This window comes from Heloderma suspectum, chromosome 12 (assembly GCF_057233095.1).
Source record: "Heloderma suspectum isolate Gila_16-S chromosome 12, 16-S_ref, whole genome shotgun sequence".
NCBI lineage: Eukaryota > Metazoa > Chordata > Lepidosauria > Squamata > Helodermatidae > Heloderma > Heloderma suspectum.
Window position 1 is genome coordinate 9,984,114 of NC_139469.1, and position 22,886 is coordinate 10,006,999.

Here is a 22,886-nt window from a genome sequence, read left to right on the forward strand (position 1 = left end):
GCTGCTTCCGCAAGGGATCTAATTTATTGCCTGTCACATTTGTATCCATCCCTTCCTCCCAGGGACTTGGAGTGGTGTACATAGTAGGGGTGCAGAACCAAGGGCCAAATCCAGCCCATCTGGGGGCCAGATTCGGCCCCACCAAAGTTCCCCAGATAGCCACCCCCTTTTTTCCCCTGGCTCCACCCATTTTCCCCAAACCACTGATTGTTCAGTGGTTTCCCAGCTATCATGCAGTTTCTTTCCCATTCTAAAAGGTCGAGACGCCTCTCCTAAGGCTTCGTTTCTGGCAGTAAGAGCTTTAAGCAAAGATGTGCTGGTGTGTTTGGCCCTTATCCCTTTGTCCCTCCCCCTTTTGAATTCAGCCCCGCCCATCACTGGAATGTGGCCCTCATAATGGAATTTGGCCCTTGAGCTGAAAGAGGTGCTGCACCCCTGGTATTTAGGGTTCTGCAAGTTTTCTCTTTACACCGAATGAGAGATAGTGGGTGGACAAGGCAACTCATGGTTGAGCAGGGATTCAGACCCAGGTCTCCTCAGTTCCAGGCCATGACACTTGACACTTGATCCACTAGCTTCTATTTGGGCCCTAAAAGTTAAAGAAACCTGGTATTTTTGGCTAAGGGTTTCTTCTTCTTGGGACAGATTCTCTTGAGCTTTAGGGCAGTGGCTAGCAGAGCAATCCTATACATGTCTACTCAGAAGTAAGACACTGTCCCCTTCACTTGTGTATGTGGGGGGGGGGTCTCTCCAGCCCCCTGACCTAAGGGAGCGTGCAACTCCCAAACCTCCCTGACCTCCAGCATGTCTCTTCTTAGAACCCAAGAATTATCCAACTCCCTCGTTCACTTAACATGGAACAGACTTTCTTATTTCTGTGCATTGTACATTAAAGCCAGAGCCAATAGGGCCGCAGTTTCCGCTATAGCAGAAACAAAATTCATGTTGCGGAAAGAGAATTTGACCACATGGACAAAACCTGCTGAAGAAATAAAAACAGACAGGAGTCACGTTCACTCAGGCTTGTTTCCTGAAAATATGTTGATAGTCTTTATGACCTAAGCAGTGACTGGGAGGGGGGCTCTTAGCGGAAAAAATGAACAGGTGATGTTTTCATTCTGGGTATGGAAAGTGATCAAGGTTTATTTGGAAACTGTCCCTTTGTCCTCATTGGGGTATACAATAGTTGGCAGGGAGGGAATGCTTGAAAATGTGCAATCTGCCAGGGACTAACGAATGACCAGAGTCTACTACAGAATAGGGATGCTTGATAAATTAGATTTGGGTGAATTCAAATTAACCTGATCCACACGTCCCCAACCAACGTGCAGCTCGGAAATTACATATCCACCAGCTTTCCTGCATCCTGAAAGTCCTGACAAAGTTCTTGGCTCAAAAATGTATCAATGCATGTTTTAAAGAAGCATACTTGGAGAGAAAATATGTTTAGAACTGCGTATTTAGAAAGAAAATATCTTCAGAAACACACCGTTGGAGAGAAAATGCATTTTATAATATATATTTCTGTACAGGGTTTTTCTTTTAATTTGCAGGTGAATGTGGAAATCGGACAAAACTAGAGTTGTGTGCAGATGGCCTCTCAGAATTCTCCAGCCCATTTGTGGGCAGAGAAATTGGGGGGACAATTTCTCTGAATTTCTTCTAGGGGAGGAGAAATTCTCCAGCCGTTTCTCACAGACAGGGTGCACTACTGGCAGGGGTTGTAGCACAGGCTCTTTCTTTCCTCCTAAGGAAGCTCCTAAGGGCTTCTGGTTTATTGCACTGCTCCTGCAGGTGGCAACAGCATCAACTGTGTTGAGGCGTCCACTTTTCTGAGGCAGAATTTTGACTTTCTTTTGGTGGCATTTTTGAGCTTAACTAATGAGTGTGAGGTGGCCAAGGGTGCTGTGTGTGTTTTCTCTCTCTGTTACACATCTTTTCATTGCTCTGCAGCCTCCCAGGCCACCTGCATTTCCTGAACTGGAAAAGCCCCCTGGGAGGAACGGCCTCATGACGTCTTCCTCACGATGGCTTTAACTGAAGTGCAGGAAGCCAAGGAGGCGACAGGCTGCCCCAGAGATGACTGTACGATGACAGACAGGACACTCATGCCACCCCATAAGTAAAGTAAGCACAAGAACCTCAAACCCAACCCATGATGATTTCTCCAAAATTTCTCCTCCTTTGAATTCCTTTTTGAAAGCAATTTCTCGTCTATCAAATTGAATGAGAATGGTAAAAAAAAAATGCGGGAGAAATTTTCAGCACAGCAGTAGACAGAACGAACCTACAAGCAAACATATGCGAAAGTGACAGGGACTGAAAATAAAGCAATCCGCCCAGTCCTCTTGCAGTCTTCCATTGCACAGCTGGGATGGAAGCCTGCAAGCTGAGGGCTGAATCCCACTTTGGAGAATCTCTTGGGAGCCGCATTTCAGTGGTGGGTGGAGTCAAAAGGCAAAGGGGGCGGGGCCAAAAATACCAGCATATTTTAGCTTAATATTCTTCTTGCCAGTAACTGAGCCTTAGGAGAGACACTTCAACCTTTTAGAATGGGGGAAAGCCTGCCCAAACACCGGGATACCATGAAACAATCCGTGGCTGGTGGAAAGGGTGTGGGACCAGTAGAATCAAGCATGGCCATCTGGGGGACCAAGGAGGGCTGGATTCAGCCCCTGGGCCTGAGGTTCTCCATCCCTGCTTTATAGACTTCTCTGACTGAAAGCTGAACTCATTTTCCACTCTAATTTCCAATCCTGATAGGGCTTTCGCCATCGAGACACCAAAGTCTTGAGCGATGCCAGTCAGCACCAGTTGAGAACAGCAGTCAACGGTGCCTTTCCATTTTTGCCAGAACTTCAGGCTGCCACTCTCGTCATGTTTTCTGTACCGCTGATCATCTTTATTGTCTTTCACTGCAGAGAATTTTCAGCTTGAATTTCATGGGGAGGGGAAGACGGCCTGAACCACCACCACCACCACCACCCCAGCAAATATGGTGCAGGTGGAAAGTTGAAAATCACCTCCCTCCAAAATAGTTACCGGTGACCTTTTTTCTCCCTCTCTCATAATACTAGAACCCAGTGGGGTCCTCCCATGAAGCTGATTGGTGGGAGATTCAGGACAGATAAAATGAAGGGCTTCTTCACACAGCACATAGTTAAACTATGGAATTCACTTCCAGAAGATGTAGTGATGGCCGCCAATTTGGATGGCTCTAAAAAGGGGTTTGACAAATTCATGGAGGAGGAGAAGGCTATCAGTGGCTACTAGTCCGGCTGGCTATGTGCTATCTCCAGTATCAGGGGCAGTGTGCCTATGTACACCAGTTGCTGGGGAACATGGGTGGGAGGGTGCTGTTGCACTCACGTCCTCCTTGGGGGTTTCCCGTGGGCAGCTGGTCGGCCACTGTGGGAACAGAATGCTGGACTAGATGGACTCTTGGTCCGATCCAGCAGGGCTCTTATGTTTTTATGTCTGTCTCCTCACAAAGCCCCTATGAGTGACACTACATCAACCTTTCTCAGCCTAGTGCCCTACAGATTATGTTGGCCTACAACTACTTTGGGAAGGACCACCCTGTGTGATGTCACAGCTCTGATGGGGACTTCTGGGGGTGGAGGAGGGACAACAGCCTCCATTTTCCCCCCAGAAGCCCCCATCAGACTGTCACAACATCATTATGTAGCATCACTCTGAGGGCTTTCAGAAGGACAGCACAGCCACCAAATAGCAGGTGCTGGGAGGAGCTCCAGCTGGGGCCATACATGTCCCCCCCAAAAAAAATAAAATTCAGCAAAAATGCCCTTCCCATTTACCATCTGTGAACAGAACACCAAAACAGGAGGGGGGTGTTTTGGCTCAGCCCTAGTCTTCATGCCACGGAGAGTTGAGGTCTCCTGACCAAACAGCAAATAAATATCTCTGACAATTAGGAAGTATCACTCACTGAGCTCCGAAGAGCCTTCCTTTCTTTCTTTTATTTAACCAACGAATGGGGTCAGTTGGTTTTCTGACACCACTTCCACAAGAAGTGAAATTAGAAAGCAGGAGGAGGAGAGGAAAAGAGAGAGCTGGAGAAAAAGCGGCCCTCGGTGGCAACTTCTTGAACTGTGAAATACTCAGTTCTTTGTCAAGAGCCAAGGTGGAGAGTTTCAGTTTACGCACACCACTGGAAATGAGAACAACTTACCTACTTGAAAACTAGGTATTCCTGCAAGCCCCTCAAGTGCCGAGGAAGAAATCCACTATTCCTTGGCTATTATTTCATCTCAGCTCTGGGACCCTGAAAGCAGACACAGCTCTGCCATGAGGAAATGTGAGACGTCCATCAAGGGTGCCAGATTCTGGGTGCTGTTGGGAGCATGGTCAAGTGTCTTGGGGCATCCCTGTGGATCAGGCACCAGCTTGCTGCTCTCCGGCACCCTCTTGGGCTCTGGGTCACTGCTATAACAGCCCAAATCCTCCTGGCCAGAAATGTCAGGTGACACTAGAGGGCCAACCAGGTGCCATTGTTGGCTATAAATCTCCTACGTATGCTGCACTCTGTCAGTTTAAGCAACTTCTCATTGAGGGAGGCAGTGAGGGCAACTTCTCAGTGGGGGAGGCAGTCCATCTCACCTGCTAGACAAGTGGGCCTTGTCCTGCCTATTACCTGAGAAACATCTACTTCCCTCCTGTAGGGCTTTCTGCAGGTACATCCCTACCCCTTGGCCTGAGGACCTGGTAGTGGGAGACAGATCTGATTCACTGGGAAGTTCTCTTGTACAAGAACAATAAAACGAATTGGAGTTCTGTTACACCAAGGCTAGACAACCTGATGCCCTCCAGGTGTTTTGCATTATGACTCCCATAATTCCTGACCATCGGCCATGCTGGCTGGGGCTTATTTATTTCACTTATTTACTGCATTTGCATCCTGTTTTTCAGATAAAGTGGCTGACATCGATCAAAAAAGAGAAACCGCTGCGGTCCAATACATCTGGATGGAACCAGCTTGGGGAAGGCTGCTTTACTGAGTACAACAGGGCAGGTCCCTGCCCCAAGGATCTTACACTCTGTTAACATTCAGCACAGAAGATACATCAGAGGAAGGGGAAGGAAGCGAAGGCAGGAATAAATGGGAGAAGAAGGTGTGCCTACACCAGGGGAGGACCTCTTGTGACCCCTGAAATAGCCTCTGGCTTCTCACCTGCTGTGATGGTGTCTTTGTCCTTGGCGGCCAGCTCCTCCACTTCGGATCGCTTCCGGAGCTCGAACCTCCTGGAGAAGCCTTCCCGAGGCTTCCAAAGGTCCTGGATCAGAAGAGGTTTCTCATTGTCCCGGAGAACGCGCAGCCCTTCCATCTGCCACTGCTTCTCTGAACCCGTGAACTTCCCGACGACGTCGCAGAGGACGTAGCGGCCGGCATTCACCTTGCTGAGCCCGTAGCGCTCGAGCGCTTCTTTCACCAGCTCCTGGGCGCTGGAGCTGGCTGTCGCCAAGACGCTCTTGTAGTGGGTGCCGGTGCATATGTGGCACCCGAATATCTTGAGCACGCCAGGAGCTGAGATCTCAGTGGAGAGCTCCGAGGGGTCATCCTTGCCCTCTGCTGGGTGGGCAGCCACCGAGCTGCGGTCCTTGTAGCTCAGCGTCCGGTACAGGGCCTGAGAGAAGATCCGGCTCTGCCGCTTGAACCTGTTTTTCGACGGCGGGGACATGGCCGAGGGCGACCTGAAGAACATCATGCCGGAGGCTGTCATGGGTGGCGGCTGGAGAGGAGGGAGGAAGAAGAGAGGGCGGGAGTCAGGTTGCGTGGAAGGCCAAAAGAATGGACGCGCGGCAAGCAGGCGGCGCGTGGTTACAAACATCGGAAAAAGGAGGGCGGGGGAAGACTGGAGCACAGATGGCTTCAAAACCCCAAATCTGGCCAGTGTCCCGGCAAACGTTGCTGACGTTTTTGGAACTGTGTGAGGAGGACCAGAGGAAGTGCTGTGGGATCACAGCTGGCAGCCAAATGTATTGTGCTGAGTTCCCCCTTTCCTCGGAAGCACGAAGTCTCTTCTTCCACAAGAATAGCGAGAGGTCAACACAATTACCTGGTTGTTTTTATGGTTTTAAGTTTCCTGACCCACCCAGAGGGTTTTGGCTATTAGGTGATATAGAAATCTAATCTATCATTTTTTTCACTTCTCGTGCCTGCTGGGGTATTTGTATTGTCTCTGTTTGTTGACAACAGGGTTGTTAAACCTCAGGCCTGTGGGCCAAATGTGGCCTTCCAGGTTTGCCCAGATGGCCACACCCCCTTCCCTGGCCACACCCCTTCCCTGGCCACACCCTCTTTCCCCCAACTGTTTGGTGGCTTCCAGTTTTTGTGCAGTTCCCCCCTCTCCCCAGTTTAAAAGATTGACTGCCCTCTAACGTTGATGTTACTATGTTTTTATTAATATTGTTATTATTTGTTCTTTTTATTATTATTGTAAATTCTTTTGGATTACTTCAGAGGGAAGCAAGATGTCTAAAACTAAACAAGCAAGTACACAACCATGCCGTCAGCTTAGAAGGATTGGTGGACATGTTTGCTGCTTTTCCCTTTAAAATTCACAGAAACAGGACTGGCGGGGCCATCTTTTGCGAGAACGAATTCAGCAAAGGGGTAAATGCCCTGCAAACATCAGAAGAGCCCTGCTGGATCAGACCCAGGGTCCATCTGCTCCAGCATTCTGTTCACACAGTGGCCAGCCAGCTGTTGACCAGGAACCGACAAGCAGGGCATAAGTGCAACAGCACCTTCCTGCCCATGTTCCCCAGCAACTGGTGCACAAAATTTGACATGGTGCAGATAATATTTTGTAACTGGATGTTTCTACTTGAGTACACATTTTTGCATAAGAAACCATCTTGAGATGGTTGAGCATTGAGTGTTCTGATATTGTAACACACATGCACATGCAAATCAGCCTTAACGTTGTGCAGAAGAGAACACGAAGAAGAGTCACACTAGACGGGTGGTAGAATGAGATGTCCAGAAGATATGATCTGGCATACATATACAGGGCTGCGTGTAATGTATGTTGCAGTTCCATTCAAGTGAAAACTGTGGCACTGGGCAGGATTCAGCATCCTGAGAATCTCTGCTTTCTTTGGTTTGATTTTTAAAAGCAAGTTTCTAGTCCCTATGGATGCAAAGATTTGCTTCAAAGGGTGTGAGAAATTCCTAGTGATATCTCAGAAACCAGAGGGGCTACAGATAGACATCTGAAGCTGCCAAGTCAGGCCACTGGCCCTGCTGGCTGGGGATAATGGGATGTGTAGTCTAACATCTGGAAGGCATCAGGTTGGAGAAGACTGCTTTAATAGTGAGGCCAGGGACTGAACTTGAGATCTTCTGCCTGCAATCAGATGCTCTTCTACTGAGTTACGCACCTCCCCTTACTATCTTCTCTTATTCAGGGAAGGATGTTCCCTGAATTTGATTTGATATGATTTCCAGCAATCAGGAGGTGACGTTTCAGCGTCCTACAGAGTTTCTTGCCACACTCCACTGCAAAAGTTGCCAAATCCTGCACCAAGAGAAGATGGATTCTGCAACCTGGAAAAATTACAAGAGTGAAGAAAAACTGCATAATATATTTGCATAATTTATGCAGGTTGCAGAACCCAGCTTTCCCTTGGTCCAGCATTCATTTGGACTGCCCAGGTGCAGCATGTTTAACTTCTCGGAGCGCATCATAACATGTCCCAAGCATAAGATTACCATGCCATTTGATCTGGTACTCTGAGCCAGGCAGGGGCCATTGAGCGCAAACAGAGTTTTCCTAGCCCTTTCTAAATAATATGTGCTTTTGTCCTCCATCAAATCAATCACCTTTCTAAAAAATACGTGCTTTTGTCCTCCGTCAAATCAATCATTTTTCAGCCTCGGCACACCAAGGATGTTCCAGAAAGGCATAATCTGTGGACGTAATGGACATCCTCTCCCTAGACGCAATCGGGAGGTTAATGAAATCTGTGGTGTGTCCACTGCCTGCCAACACTTGCCGCTTTATCATGACTCTGCCTTACTCAAAGCTACAGCCTGCGGCGACCTGCAGTTCCACCAAAAACCTCTGTTTCTATTTTTATAAAAAGAGAGACGCCCATTTCTGTCCCTTGCGGTTGCCGAGACAAATCTGAAATGAGGATCCTAAAGCCTTCAAACACAAAAGGAATAAAACTCGAGGGGAAGTGTGTGTGGGAGGCTGCGTGTGTCACGATTCTGCTTGCTCTCCTCTCACTTGGTACAATCTTTTGGCCAGTTCATACACACAGTTCAATGTTATCCAGAAAAGAAACACTTTGATATTTGCTTTGGATCGTTTTTGAAAACCTGACTGGTGATTTTGATGACTCCAAAGATCGTTCTGAAGAAGCTGCATACGAAACAGGCAGATCCCCGAACGCCTGTCAGAACTGTAATTTATTACGCGCAGTTTGCGTGATCACAAGGCTCCATACAATCTCATCTCTAACATGCACGTGGTGCGTTTTCGTGTGCTTTCCACACAGTCTTACGGGTTGAGAATGCCTTGCGTTTTTTTCACATAGACTTTTATTATGCACCGTTCGTGTAAACACGGTGTGTTGGTCACTGGTTTTGGTTTTCAACATAGACTGTCAACATAGACTCTGCAGAGCTGGCTGGGGGATTCTGGGAACTATAGCCCAACTTATCTGGAGGGTTCCACGTTGGGGAAGGGGGTGGGACTGAAACTCACTGTCTTTCAGCTGATGCAAGATGATACACAACTTCAACTTGTGGGCTTCTGATTTCTGAAACCACGCAATTTGCTACATGATAGGGCCAGGCCTTCTGAAATTAAGGGGTTCAGACAACACCTCTGAGGTCATCAGAGGGCATGTTCCTGGCGGTTCCACATGGACCCACGGCCCAGGAAAAGAGCCTTCAGCGTGGCGGCCCCCTTCGTGTGGAACTCCCTGCCTTTGGACAATGTTGTATTGCTTCCCGCACCTCATGAAGACATCGCTTTTTCGAGAGGCCTTCCCTGAGTGACCAGCCACGGTTTATTTAAATTTATTAAAATGTTTTAATTGTTTTAACATGGCGTTTTATTCATTTATCTTTGCTGCTCACGCAGTATATGAATATTGTAAATAAATAAACAGATAAATAAACCCCATGTGCTCAAAAAACACTTGAAGGAGGCGGGGGAGCCCCCCAACGGGCACAGCGGCCACCCCAACGGGCACAGCGGCTCACCATTCACACATCTGACTGTGCAGACAGGGTCTCTGCTCTACGCATATACCCGTATGTCCCTTCTCAAGCGTGCTGAACGTACAGGTGGGGCTGTGTGTGCGGCCTGGTGAACCTCCTGACGTGTCCTTCGAACATGTGAGGCAGAGGTGCTGCACCTCTTCCAGCCAAATTCAGGGCCAGATTCAGTTCTGGAGAAGCTCTTGGCAGCTGCATTCCAGCGGTGGGCAGGGCCAGAGGCAAAAGGGAGGGACCAAATACTAACAAATACCAGCATAGTTCAGCTTAAAGATCTTACCGTCAGTACCTAAACCAGGGGTAGGTAACTTAGTTCCCACGGGCACCGATGCACCCCTGGAAAGCTTACTTAGCACCCAAAAAGGTGCCCTACCTCTCCCACTTTACCTTTTTTAAATAACCTTTTCTTTTTACCAGCAGCTGGGATTGCTATGAAATAGGTTTCAGTTGTTGCTGAAAATTGTGGGTTCAAAAGAGTCTTTTTTCTTTATTTTATTTCTATACTGCGCAATAGCCAAAGCTCTCTGGGTGGTTCACAAAAATTAAAACCACAAACATAAAACAATATAAAATATAAAAGCTTAAAACTACAATATAAACAGCACAGCCAAAATAAAACCTAGCAGCAAGGCAGAGATTTAAGATACAGATTTTAAACACCACAGCTCAAAGATTAGGAAGCTAAAATGCTAAAATACTGGGAGAATAAAAAGGTCTTCACCTGGCACTGGAAGGAGTCCAACGCAGGTGCTAGGCGAACCTCTCTAGGGAGCTCATTCTGCAGCCCGGGTGCCACAACAGAAAAGGCCCTCTTCCTGGTAGCCACCCGCCTCACTTCCTTTGGCAGGGGCTCACGGAGAAGGACCTCTGAGGATGATCTTAGGGTCCACACAGGAACATATGGGAGGAGGTGATCCTTTTAGCCCAAAAAGGTTGCCTACCCCTGAACAAAGCCTCAGGAGAAGCATTTCAATGTTTTGGAATGCACAGAGCAACTGTGCAAAAGCCAGGAAACCACCAAACAATTGGGGGGGGTGGCCAGGGGAGGGGGTGTAGTCATCCAAGGAACCAAGGGGGAGCAAACTGGGACTCTAAGCGAGCCAGATTTGATCCGCAGTCCTGAGGTTGAATACCCCTAGTGTGAGAGGTATCATATGAACCCCCTTATAGTTTGAAATTAAAATACAGAATTGTGTCCTAAACACACACACACACACACACTGACATTCATTCTGATTTCTCCCTTCTGGGCAGAGCTATCACACTGCAGAGTGTGTGTGTGTGTGTGTGGGGGGGGGGGGTTGCATCTTTCCTGGGCCAGCCCTAAAACTCACATTCTCCGTGTAACTTTGGAAGAATAAGTCCTGTGTGCTAGATAGACTTGGCGCTGAAACCAAGGGCAGCATCTCCAGCAGCTATTTCAGAGCCAAGGGCAGTGGGGCGGGATCGGCATTTCTTGACAGTTTTATGAATCAACCTACAGTACGCAGTCCAACCTTTCTGAAATTATTTCCCCATGTTAGGAATGCTTTGCCCAGCAGCCAAGCAGAATATTACCGGGGCAGTTGGGATAGAAACAGCTATTTTCGACAACCAGTGGGGGGAGCCCTTTTTGCCCCCTCGTATATGACTGGATGCACGCTAGGACATTACTCTCCGAGACCTAACAAAGGAGAATAGGAACACTGTTTTACAGCAAGACTAAAACCCGTTCATAGCACAGGACTGAGCAAGCCAAATGAATTGACTGTTTTCATGTAGTCTAGCTACACGCTAGATGCTGTACATTAAAAATAAAACAACACAGACCTTGCTTGTAGACTTAGAAAGGCAAGACACATTAGGGAGGAAGGAAAAGGACCATCTCAATAATCTTCACAACAAGCCTATAAGGTACTTCATTCCTATATCGCAGGTTCGAGGAGCTGAGGCTGAGACACTCCGGCTTGCTTAAGGCTGCTCAATGAGCTCACAGGAAAGGCAAGATTTGAACTAAAATACTAATCTGTAATAAACGGGTGCCTTCCTGGCTCACAGATCAGCCTCTGAGTCCCGATGCTGTCAATAGGGGCATGACATTTGCACTACTGAATTATCAGTTTAGCTACAAGCTGATTTATGTCTCACACCTTTGGAGACATGAGATGCCTTTATGCCACACAGGGCTAATGAGATACCTGCAGGGTCCACACAGGGTGTGTAGTCTGCAGAACAGCCGGGCCGTAGCTCAGTGGCAGAGCACCTACTTTGCCTGCAGAAGGTCGCAGATTCAATCTCCAGCACTTCCAGGTAGGGATGGAAGAACTCCTGCCTGAAGCCCAGGAGAGCCACTGCTGGTCAGGGTTGGCAAGACTGGGCTTGGCGGTCCAACTCGCTTCCTATATTCCTCACAGCCCGCCTGCTTTCTATCCATCTAAAATTATTTCTAGGCCACCTTTAAGGGTGGAACCCTCACAAGGAGGCATGCAAGACAGAAATCACACCAAGTGGATGCAATTAAAAATCCATAAAAACCTGTTTCAATAAAATCCATAAGATCCAAGATTCCCACTTAAAATAACTAAAAACTAAACTTACCAATAAAAACCAATGGCCCTGACTTAAGAGAAAACCAGCGGAAGCAGGTGGGTCTTCAGAGCTTTCTTGAAGACCTGCAAAAAACGGGTCTGATGAATCCCCCATGGAGGTTAGATTGCAGAGGTGTGGGGCCACCGCTGAGAAGGCCCTCTCCCTTGTACTCACCAGCCTAACGGCCCCTGGTGACAGGCAGGTGAGAGGGCCCTCTGTTGATGACCTCAGAGCATGGAAGGCTGGATCATGGGTGTTCTAGGGAATGTGCACATGCCTTTTGCAGACATGGTCCCTGGACTTCTGGTTGCACACTGCACAGTGCCAAAACAGGGAGCGTGGCCAGCTGCCCTTCAAACACACTTTCAAACACACCCTCTCTGCTCAAGATGGCAGGTCCACATCCCACTTTCCCAGTAGCCCAAAGCAAAAGGCCAATGGGGGACCCAGCTTGTGGGCCAAGCAGTAGGCCTCTCCCCTAGAGAGCACACACCGCCCTTGATTTCCACCACTTCCGTGACCCTCATCCACTGGTCCTGCATGCATTGCTGGAAGAGCAGCCAGGAAAGCAAGTCAGAGATTACACCAAATCCAGGGTTAGTCTGAAGAGCCCTTCAAGTGCTAGGGCTCTTGACTTATGAATTGGCGGGGGGGGGGGGAGGAAATGGTTCACACACACACACACCCAAACAGAGGACACAAATTTGCATAGGATTTACATATGCTAATTTATGTTACTAGATGCAAATTTAGGAATCATTATTGGACTGTATTTTATTTGTGTTATTATATCCAACCTTTCTTCCATCATGGAACTCAAGGTGGCTACATGGGATTCCCAGGTGGTCACCCCTCAGAGCACAAGACCCAGACCTGCTTAGCTTCAGCAAGGTGGCTGCCTCATGTGCCTTCAGACCAGGCCCTTCTGTTTACATAGAAATACAGTCCATCTCACCATCGTGCAGAAGGGTGTGACCAGGTGAGGTGACCTGTGCATCTGCTTCTTCAGTCTGCTGTTCCAGGTGCTCACTGCGGATGGGCAGCCATTCGTAAGGTTCTTTACCTTTAAACGGGAGTTGGACTGTGCCGTCTTTCAAACAAAGGACAGTCCTCTATAAAAGAGGACACATGGCTGTCGAGCGCCTACTGGCCTGAATGCAGGCAGCCTGGGTCAGAGCAGAACACGGGGCACAGAATCACTCTTTATCGAGTCAATGCCTCCCATTGGACCTGAGTTATTTCTGGGTCAGCCGGACACAACACAGAGCCGCCCAGACGACACCTCCAGGGTCACTCTGCCTGCTGCTCAAAGGACTCCGCCACAGCACTGGGGACCTCCTCCTCCTCCCTTAATGCTATTAGGAGCTTTCCTACCTCAAGGCTGGAAAAGCTCCAAGCGGCTCCCTGGAGTGCCTGTGCAGCTAACAGACAAGGTCACCTTCTAACCTGGAAAGAAAAACCTTAATGCTTTTTCCGTTCCAAGCCCTGGAACAGAACGTCGTCCATATATAGCCTGACTGGCTTCCATCCCACTCCCAGCTTCCCAAGTACACGTGTATTCTGCGCACAGCCATCACCTCCTCTTCCCTCATACCCTCATGAGGTTTGTTCACACAAGGGGTCTTCTACATTTCAAGCAGGACAAGCAACAGGGCCATAGCGCCCTACTCGCGGCGGTGCGAAGACGATGGAGCCCCGGGAAATTCCTCAGGGTCAGTTCCACAGGCAAGGTCAGGAGGCAGTGCAAACTCAGGGAGCTCCAGAGAAGAGCAAGGGGATCAGGGAAATTCAAGACAGGAGCCCGAGAGATGACGCGCAGATGTTGTTTCAGCACTTTTAAGGGTGCAATCCTACGTATGTTTAGACCACACACAAAAAGTCCTACAACTCCCAGCATGCCTGGCTGGGGCTTGCTGGGAACTGCAGGACTTTTTCCTAGGATTGTGCCCTAAGTCTGTTACTTCAAAGCGCCACCCAGAGCACAGCTGCAGACTATCAGCGCCACCTGAAAACTGGCCTACTCGTGAGCAGAGCCTTGCTCACAAGTATACCTTTACTCACGAGGAGTCCTTATTCCTCAGGCGGGCTCCTCTCCATCTGGCAGCCAGCTGAGCCGCCACCTTTAGGAACTTATGCGCCCTGGGGCTAGTTGGCCACTCGGCCTCCGAGAAGCAGCTAGCTCTGTCCTTAGGGGGAGGGCTAACTGTCATCTCCCCCAAGGGCCCTGAATCCCCACGATCTACCTCAAGGTCCCATAATACAGGCAGCTAGCTCCTCCACGACATTTGGCTCAGGGGCTCCACATCATCCTCCAAAGAGGAGTCCCCCAAAGGAGGCATGACTCATAGCCACGCAGGAGACCTAACACATACTCCTTGGCAATTCCAGGCCCCTTCCTTGAAGTTTCGGCTGTTATTATTATTTTACTAAGTCTCTAGCCATTTATTTGCATGATCCTGCATCCAACCCAATGGTTCACTAAGGCTGCAATCCTATACACACTTACCCGGGAATCAGTCCCATTGAACTCAAAGGGATTTACTTCTGAGCAGGCATCTCACTATAAATAATCAATGTGCTCCCACCTTCCAGTGTTCGAGCCAACCAGCATAAAGGCATTGGGATAACTGACAAGTGTTAGGATCCTCTATTTAACTTGTATGACATTAATTGCAGTAATTAATAATTGCAGTAATTAATAATTACAGTAATTATAACAGTAATGCTATTATTTAAACACAATGAATTACATGAAACGTTTCAGGCTTTCTGTATTTAGGTTCTGGCTGGTCTGCGCCGATTCTACCTGCTTACACACGCTCAGCTCATGCACATGCGGCACACCTTTCAGCCACCCCCCACAAAAGGGGATGGCTCCGTGGGAAAGCACGTGCTCTGCAAGCAGAAGGACCAGGTTAAGGGCTGGAAAAGTTCCCTGCCTGGAACCCTGGGGAGCTGCTGCCAGCAAGAGGGCCCAGTCATCTGACTTCCTCTGTTCTGGGTAGTCAGAGCCATGCCAGAGAGTCGGCATTGCTGGGCACTTGCAAAGGCTCACCTCCCAGCTGGGGGGCCGCTGCCAATTCCAGAGCCCTATGGCCTGAGTTATTCCTACTATTCACTGTCACTTAGAGTGGCCTTGTGTCCTCTTTGACAGCAGACAGACTGCTATTTGAAGGGCTGCCAGAGGACTGTCCTCGATTTCGATTTCAAATCCTCTGTTTGAAAGACTGTTCTGTCCAATTCCAGCTTAAAGCTAAAGAATCATAAGAATGATTGTCCATCCACAGTTAGTTAGCCCCCAAACAGCAGGCTGAACATGCAGCCATACAGGTCACCCACACCACAGTGAGATTTCATGTATTTCTATTTTAATTTGTTTTGTTTTATTACATTCCTGTTTGGTTCCTGCAAGGAACTCAAGGCAGCTTACACGATCCTCCTCCTCTCCATTTTATCCTCACAACAACCCTGGGAGGGAGGTTTGGCTGAGAGTCAGTGACTGGCTCGAAGTCCCCCAGTGAGTTTCATGGCCGAGTGGGGACTAGAACCTGGATCTCCCGAGCCCCAGTCCAGCGTTCTAACCACTACACCACACACAGCCTCTAAATTAGTTCTATATTTGCATCTATGCATATAAATCAGCATACGCACATTTGTGTCTTCCTTTGCCTTCTGCTTTGGTGATGCATTTCCTCTTCTTTGACAATTTGTAAGTGGCCACTCGACGTGCTGCTGTCTGGGAGGTTGTACAAATTGGGCCCAGAAGCAGAGACCAAGTGAACAGACTACGGTGACAGCAGTAAGCAGGAAGTGGGCCCATTCAGAGAGGAGAAGGAGGGCATCATTCCCGCCCCCCATGCCAGGACTGGCTACCATCCCAAGGAATGATATCAATTAGGAGCAGCTACACATTATAAATATGGCAGCTTTTAATTCAGTAGTAGAGTTCAATCTTGTGTTTCACTGTAAACTTTTTCTTCTTTTTGTAATCTTGGTCTGGGTTACACATTGACCTGGTTTGCACGTAATGCCAACCCAGAGTACGGGCTGAGTATGGGTTGTCATTGAACTGTGGCTTGTTGTTGAACTGTGGATTGTCGTTATGTGCGAGCCCTGTGCTATGGCTTAACTATGGGTTTAACCAGGAAGGGAACCCATGGTTTGTTGTTAGGTTGTGAACTCTAGGTTGTTCGTGGTTAAACCATAGTTAAACCATAGTGCAGGGTTCCCACATAACAACAAGCCATGAGTCAATGACAACCCATGATTCAATGACAACACATACTCAACCTGTACTCTGAGTTGTCGTTACGTGCGAACCCTGCACTATGGTTTAACTATGGGTTGTTAACCACGAACAACCCAGAGTTCACAACCCATCAACAAACCATAAGTTCTCTTCTTGAGTTGTTTGTGGTTAAAAATCCATAGTTAAACCACAGTGCAGGGTTTGCACGTAACAACAAGCCACAATTCAATAGCAATCCACGATTCAACAGCAACCCGTATTCTGAGTTATCAATACATGCGAACCAGGCGACTGTTAGAAAAAGAAGGCAAAGCAAACATATGGCATGCATGGTTTCTTTAAGCTGTTTTTAGCCACCCTGAAATTATTCACTTGCTCTCTTATTTATTTGTGTGTGTGTTTTCTCTTGCTGCCGTTAATTCTGTTGCTTTACTGATTTTTACCGCTGATTGTATGATTTGTATCGTGGGCGTGATTGTGTTCTGATGGTGTGAGCTATACAAATGAATACATTGCAGTGGGGCGGGGAGGTTACATCTGGAATTGCTGGATATGTGGTTCATATCCCCTTGCCCCCTCAGATCGTTATTTAAAGATTTATTTTATTCATTTATTTTTAGGCGCCTAAATTTCCCCCTGTATACAGAAAACAATTAAACCTCCCTTCTCACTTGCCCGCCACCAAGCACAGTTAGGTTGGTGAGTATAAGGGAGAAGGCCTTTTCTGTGTTAGCCCCGCACCTCTGGAATCAGCTTCCATCAGGGGTTCATCAGGCCCCTTTTTTGCAGGTCTTCAAGAAGGCTCTGAAGACTCAATTGTTTTAGGGCACAATCCTATGCATGTTTAGACAGAGAAAAGGCCTACAACTCCCAGCATTCCCCAGGCAGCCTTTTCTCTGTCTAAACATGCATACGATTGTACCCTTAGCTGACCTTTGTATAAACTGTGGGCTGCAGGTTTTAGCGGTATTATCTGTTTTTATAGTGCATTTATAGTATTTTATTGTATATTTATGTATTGCTTATTTCTATTGGTATATTTTTCTATTTTTGTTATCTTGCATGCCAATTTGAGAGGGTTGTACTGTTAAAGGCAGCCTAAAAATCATTTAAAATAAATAAATAAATACAAGAAAACTTTTAAATCTAACAGAAAGGAAGACAGAGAAGACGATGAGGGGAAGGAGACTAGTCATTCCAATACCACAATGTGGAAAAGATTATAATTCCAGAACAGCAAAGGAAATTAAAAAAAAAAAAAAAACAATTTGTGAATCTAAAGCAAAGCTTTAGTTCAGTTTAAATGCCCTGCTCTTCTCTCTAACCAAGTCGTCCTTTCACAGCAGCGTGACCGAGCGTAAATATTTTGGTCTGGTAAAACGGCCACTGAAAATTTTCCTGTCTCCCATCTGCCTTCTTTCCCCACCCTCATCATCACGCAAGGCTGGATATATGTGGCAAACTGTACAATGGAAAGGCCTCCGTTGTAAAGGGAGGATGTGATTAGCTTCCTGCAGGCTGGTGCAATTTCAAGCCGAGGGTGGTACAAATGGAAAGTTGAGCGAGACGAGGAAGGCTACGATTCATCTGCTGGTTTGGCAATGAGGTTTTTGATGGAAATTTCTTGGGCCTCGTTCACCGACTTGCTCCTGTTTAACTGCGAACTGAGCATCCAGTGCTGAACGCCTCGAATGAAGAGTTAATTCGGTGATAAGAACATTCAAAGAGTAATCATCAACAGCCTGTGAAAGCCCCAGCAACTTGGAAAATGTGAATTAGGGCTGTTTTCTATTGGGAATGCAAGGTTTGACTGACAGATTAATCAACAGACGTCTGAGTTGACTAACTGGTGGGGTCAGGTTTAATTGGCAATGGCAGGTTTTAAAACAGTAAATTAAGCATACTGTGGGATATTCTGGTTCTGACGTGTTACTGTAAAAATGAATGAGAAAGAAAATGCTAGAAAATCTTATCTTCTAACTATAGTGGTAGCCTAGGCCACAGAAATTGAGCTGAGGAAGTTTTTCCTGCATGGAGATAAAGTAATGGAAAACACATTGCCTGCTTCATTTCTCCAACTCAGGCTACTGCAAAGAGCGCAGGAGCAGCGCCAGTAATTTTTTTTTTTAAGTTGGTAATTCTAGGTCATCTATGGCAGGAATTACATCCAATCCAATGTAGCTAATAAATCAGGCCAGAAAAATCCAGTCAGTGACCTGTGTGCCTTAAAACCGGATGTGGGCATCTAGGAATTTGAAAATATTTTTTTTCCATACAGGGCTGATGCCTGAAATACAAAGTTGGCTCCTAAAAATGTGTGCTGGTGCGCAGGAATTTTAAACGCTTTCCCAGCCCAGGCGCAAACTATGTTGTTTTGCTCTCAGCTGACACGTGCGAAAACAAATAAAATCACGTGTGTCGTTTGCTTGCCTTCCAAAGCACAGAGGTCTCCAAAGGCCACCTAATGAAGGTTTTATTATAGCAATAATGTCTTTGTAGTAATTAGCTGATCACACAGAGCTCTGGAAATGGATACTCCCGCAGCAACAAAGTACCCGCCGCTTCTACGGGATTTACCAAAGAGACATCACTTGCTAGGAGAAATAAAACTACAGCAGCCAAACATCTTGCGAACAATGCCCTGAGAAATTCAGACATTCTCAGAAGGGCGAAAATCCTGAAGTAAGTTAAACGAAGTATCAGGTAAAGGCAGGTCCCACCTTTCCTCTGCTCTCACTTCACTCAAATGACCAATTTCACCTGTTGGGCAGTATAGAAATGTAGTTAATAATTTAAAGAAAAACTTTACACCTGGAAGGCCTCAGAAAGTACAAAAAAGTCATTTTGCAGGGGGGGGGGGCAGAGTTGGCCTTTGGTGCTGTCAAGGCTTCTGCGCCTAAGCTAGGCAGAAATTCAGCAGGTGAAGCGAGCACCATGATGGATGAGCTGTTGAATTTCTGACCAGTTGTGGCCCAAATGTCCTTACCACCTTTCTTAAAAGGTGGCAATTCCACGTTTTGTATATGAAGGGCACGCACGGAGCTTTACTTCCTCTCCCCGCTTCATTTGTCTTTTTGATCTGTTCTAGGCTCTTCAGAGGCTGTAAAAAAGTACCTTGGGAGGCCAAATCCAGTTTGCAACTGTCCACTGCTGGGCACAGTTTAGATCCCATGCATGGTAGAAAAAGGCTCTCATGAACTATACAGTCCACTTGGGAACAGAGCCTGCCTACCGCAGCTAGGCCGGGTTTGGTCACCCATGGCAACCAGACAAGCCTGAACGCAGCCGCTCGCTCGCTCTTTTTGGCCACACTTTCCGAGGGCATGAAAAATAAATACTGCAGCTTGGCTGCAGCTCCTGTGTCGCTTCTTGCGTTGTGCGTGTGCTTCTGTGTACTGCACGGGGGTGGGAAAAATGGGGAAAGAAATGCACTCTGTGTCGCTGTTTTTCCCTCGTATGCCCTCAAGGGAATTTTCTCTCCGGGTTTTGTCTCGTTCTCTGTTTTTATATGTGCAGTGATGCTCCGCTTCCTAGAAGCTACCACTGTTCATTTGTGCATCTCTGTGTGTGTGTTGTCTGCTTTCTTTAGTCGGTCGGTATTCCATTTGTTCTGCCTCGATTTCAGAGTCTCAGCATCAGCTTGGCTCCTCATCTCCACGCTGGATCTTGTAGGCCGTCTCTCTTGGCCTGTCGGGACCCCGCTGCACGCTTTCCCTGGCAGTCTGACTCGGTGTCAACCTGTCTCAAAGCGTGTCTCAAAATGAGTCGGTTCCAGTGTCACAGTTCTTGTATACCCATCAGCCAGCATTCCTGGGCCCCTTTGTCCCATTTGGGATGCCTCTCTCACAGGTCCGTGGGACACATGTGTCTGGCTGCTTCAGTCCCTCTGTTGCTTTCATGTGCTTTTTATTTTAGTATGCGTGTGGCAGTATTGGATGGCTTCAGACAACCATTTTCCCCAACACACTGAGACTTTTAGGGCCTGATCTTAAATTACCCAGATGTGTTTCTGACTTCTGCACGGCACCATCCCACGTTTTAGCAGCTATAGAAACCATATGGAACAGGCATGTGGGAAGCTGCCTTGCACAAAGTCGGAATACTTGGACATCTTTTTTTTGTGAACTGCCCAGAGAGCTTCAGCTATTGCGCAGTACAGAAATATAATAAATGACATGAATTAAATGAAATCTAGCCTGCTATTGTCTAGTGAAGCCTTCCCCAAACTCAGGATGCATTTGACTACAACTCCCACCACCCCCAGCATGGCTGTTGGCTGGTCATGAGGGGAGTTGTAGCCAGGGCACCATGTTGGGGACAGCTGGTCTACTGACTGGCAGTGAGCCAATGTGTATGGCATGACAACCCACTGTGGGTTGTTTAACCCTTGGTAAGGCTGTGGCATCCTGAGGGCTGCCCGCCATCTTGCATGTTCAACCCCCAACTGGGGATTGTCGTGTAGCACAAACCCAGCCTCCACAGGTTATGTGGGGGTTAAATGACCTTCCAATAACCCTGGTCTGTTGTAGGTGACAACAATTGGTGACCGGCAATTAATTGTGTGACCCGAGTCAGCGGCTCTGCATGCTCTCGGGCAGAGAGGTCTTTCCCCATCACTTGCTACCAAATCCTTCTGACTGGAGAGACCTGGCCTGAATGTGGGCCCTTCCGCATATAGAACATGTGCTTTACCCCTATGCCACGGCCATTCCCCAGAGGCGAACGATGCGTTGCTCCACACAGGAGCACCGCCCCTCTCTGGGGTTGGGAGGCCTTGGCGCGAGAATAACCACAGCACAGGCTCACCCCCATGCGATGTCCTCCATGCAAGCCTTAGCAGGGTGACAAAGGACGAAGACATGGTGAAGCGGCAACCCCCAGTGATGTAAGAAAGGGTCTTTAATCACTGCACAGCAGGGCTCGCGTGGAAGGAACTGGAAGCGCCAAAGGGTTCCAAGGCCTATGGCCCCTTCCGGACAACACGGTTCCACACAGATCCCCTTGAGAAGTGTCTGCAAAGCTAAACACAAAACAGGGGGAAATACCAGTCCTTTGAACACCGGGGCGTAAGCAATGTACACCTCCATTGGTGCTGAGCACAGGCCCATACAGAGCACCAGGAAAACAGGACTGAGCTCCAGAAAAGCAATGTCACTCGCGTACAAAATGGGTCCACTTAAGAGTCTTGATGCAGCGTTATGGGGGCTTCCTCAAGGCAAGTCACCAACATTCAACCCAGGCCGGGGCACCTGTACCCATCTCAGGACTCTTTCCATTAGGGTGGCCCTCAGATGCGCGTTTGCCACGTCCGGATGCGTGAATCCATCCCACGTGGGCTTCGCTCACAGCCTGCCCACCTGAGCGTCTCCCTCCGATGTCTTTAGCCACTTAATTCATCCAGAATAATAACCACCAGCTTCCAACACCATACACAGGATCAAGCCTCACGTGTGCAACGAAACCTTCAATTTATGGAAAGGGGGATCTATTCCTTTGCCGCTCTTCGGCGCGCGCAGACCTTACGCGCAAAAAGTGTGTTGCAGAGGAGCTAATCGGTTTTAAATCGGCGTTAAGCGACCTCAAGGGAGCAGTGGAAGTCATTATCCGTCCCAGTTTCGCTCTGGCATCTCAGTATCTGTTGCGCGCCGTCCTGTTAGCTCTGTGTGGTTTTAAGGCCCAGTTTTGCTTGCTGAATCTTGGCGCAATCTGCGTGTGTGTTTGCAGGTGCTACCTCGGTCTCCGTGTCAACCTGTCCCAGTTTTAGGCCCGTCCGTGCGCCGGATGGCACCTTTTCACTGCTCATCCGCGTGCCCTAAATGTCTTTGCATCCATACATCATGCCAACCGAAAAGAGGGGGGCTTTGAACCCCCCGCGCCTTTCTCGCTCCCTCTCTCCAAATCGCGTTCAGACAAGCGAGCGAGCAACAAGCCCCCCACTTGGAAAGCGGTGGGAAGGGGCTTTGCGCACTTTGCTGGCGCCACTCCGATTCCACCTGCGAATCCGGATCGCGTTCCAAAGTGTGACAAGTTCCCACTCACCTTTCCCGAGGTCTTTCCGGCGGCACCTGGGGCATCGTCGGCGTCTTGCGCCCTCGCAGCTCCTCTCCTCCAGGACTCTCCAGGCGAGCTGAGGTCGGAGCCAAGCCGAGCCTCTCTTCCCTCCTCCGGCACGTCCCGGCAGCTGGGGCGGAGGAGACGTTCCCGGAGCGGAGGCGGGAGCCGGGGAGCTCCCGGGGCGCCACCTGGTGGCGACGCAGCGCCACAACCCGCACAAGGGATGCCCGTCTTTGGGGGCCGCTTCCAGACGTCATGCAGCGGAGGATGCGCGTTTGCTGCCATGTGCACACACAGGAAAGCAGGGGGCTTGCCCGTACTGTGGGTCACCCAAGTCTGGTTCGCTCAGGTATGAGCATCACTTGATCATGACCTTTAAGGCCTGGCCGCAGGATGTGTGAACAGGCCTGTGTGGGGGGGGGGAGGCTGCCCCCCTAAATTTTCTCTGTCACCCTAGTTTGTTTTTGTTTGTTTTACAAACAATTAAAAAACAGCTTACAATTTTGTCTTTAAAAGGCTTGCAAACCAGATGAACTGTCCCCCGACATTTTTAGTTGTTGTTGTTGTTCAGTCGTTCAGTCGTGTCCGACTCTTCGTGACCCCGTGGACCATAGCACGCCAGGCCTTCCAGTCCTGCGCTCTCTCCCCCGTCCCCCCAAAAAACTTTGAGGTTGACTCCAGCAGGAGGAAAAAGACTATGTTTACGGTAATACAAAACAACATTGTTTAAAAAATTGTTTTTAGATATCTGTTGTCTGTGGG

General features: G+C 48.3%; 1 protein-coding gene across 1 annotated transcript in view; it reads right to left on the reverse strand.

The window, feature by feature from the left end:
- The window catches only part of RADIL (Rap associating with DIL domain), a 90,953-nt gene extending 68,742 nt beyond the window's left edge, over positions 1 to 22,211 (reverse strand). The window contains exons 1-2 of the mRNA XM_084818289.1: positions 22,110 to 22,211; positions 5,192 to 5,750 (exon numbers count right to left, since the gene is read on the reverse strand). Of these exons, the coding sequence (XP_084674415.1) occupies positions 5,192 to 5,741 (550 nt within the window). The 5' untranslated portion in view covers positions 5,742 to 5,750; positions 22,110 to 22,211. The remainder of the gene's footprint in view (positions 1 to 5,191; positions 5,751 to 22,109) is intronic.
- Positions 22,212 to 22,886: the final 675 nt, after the last annotated feature.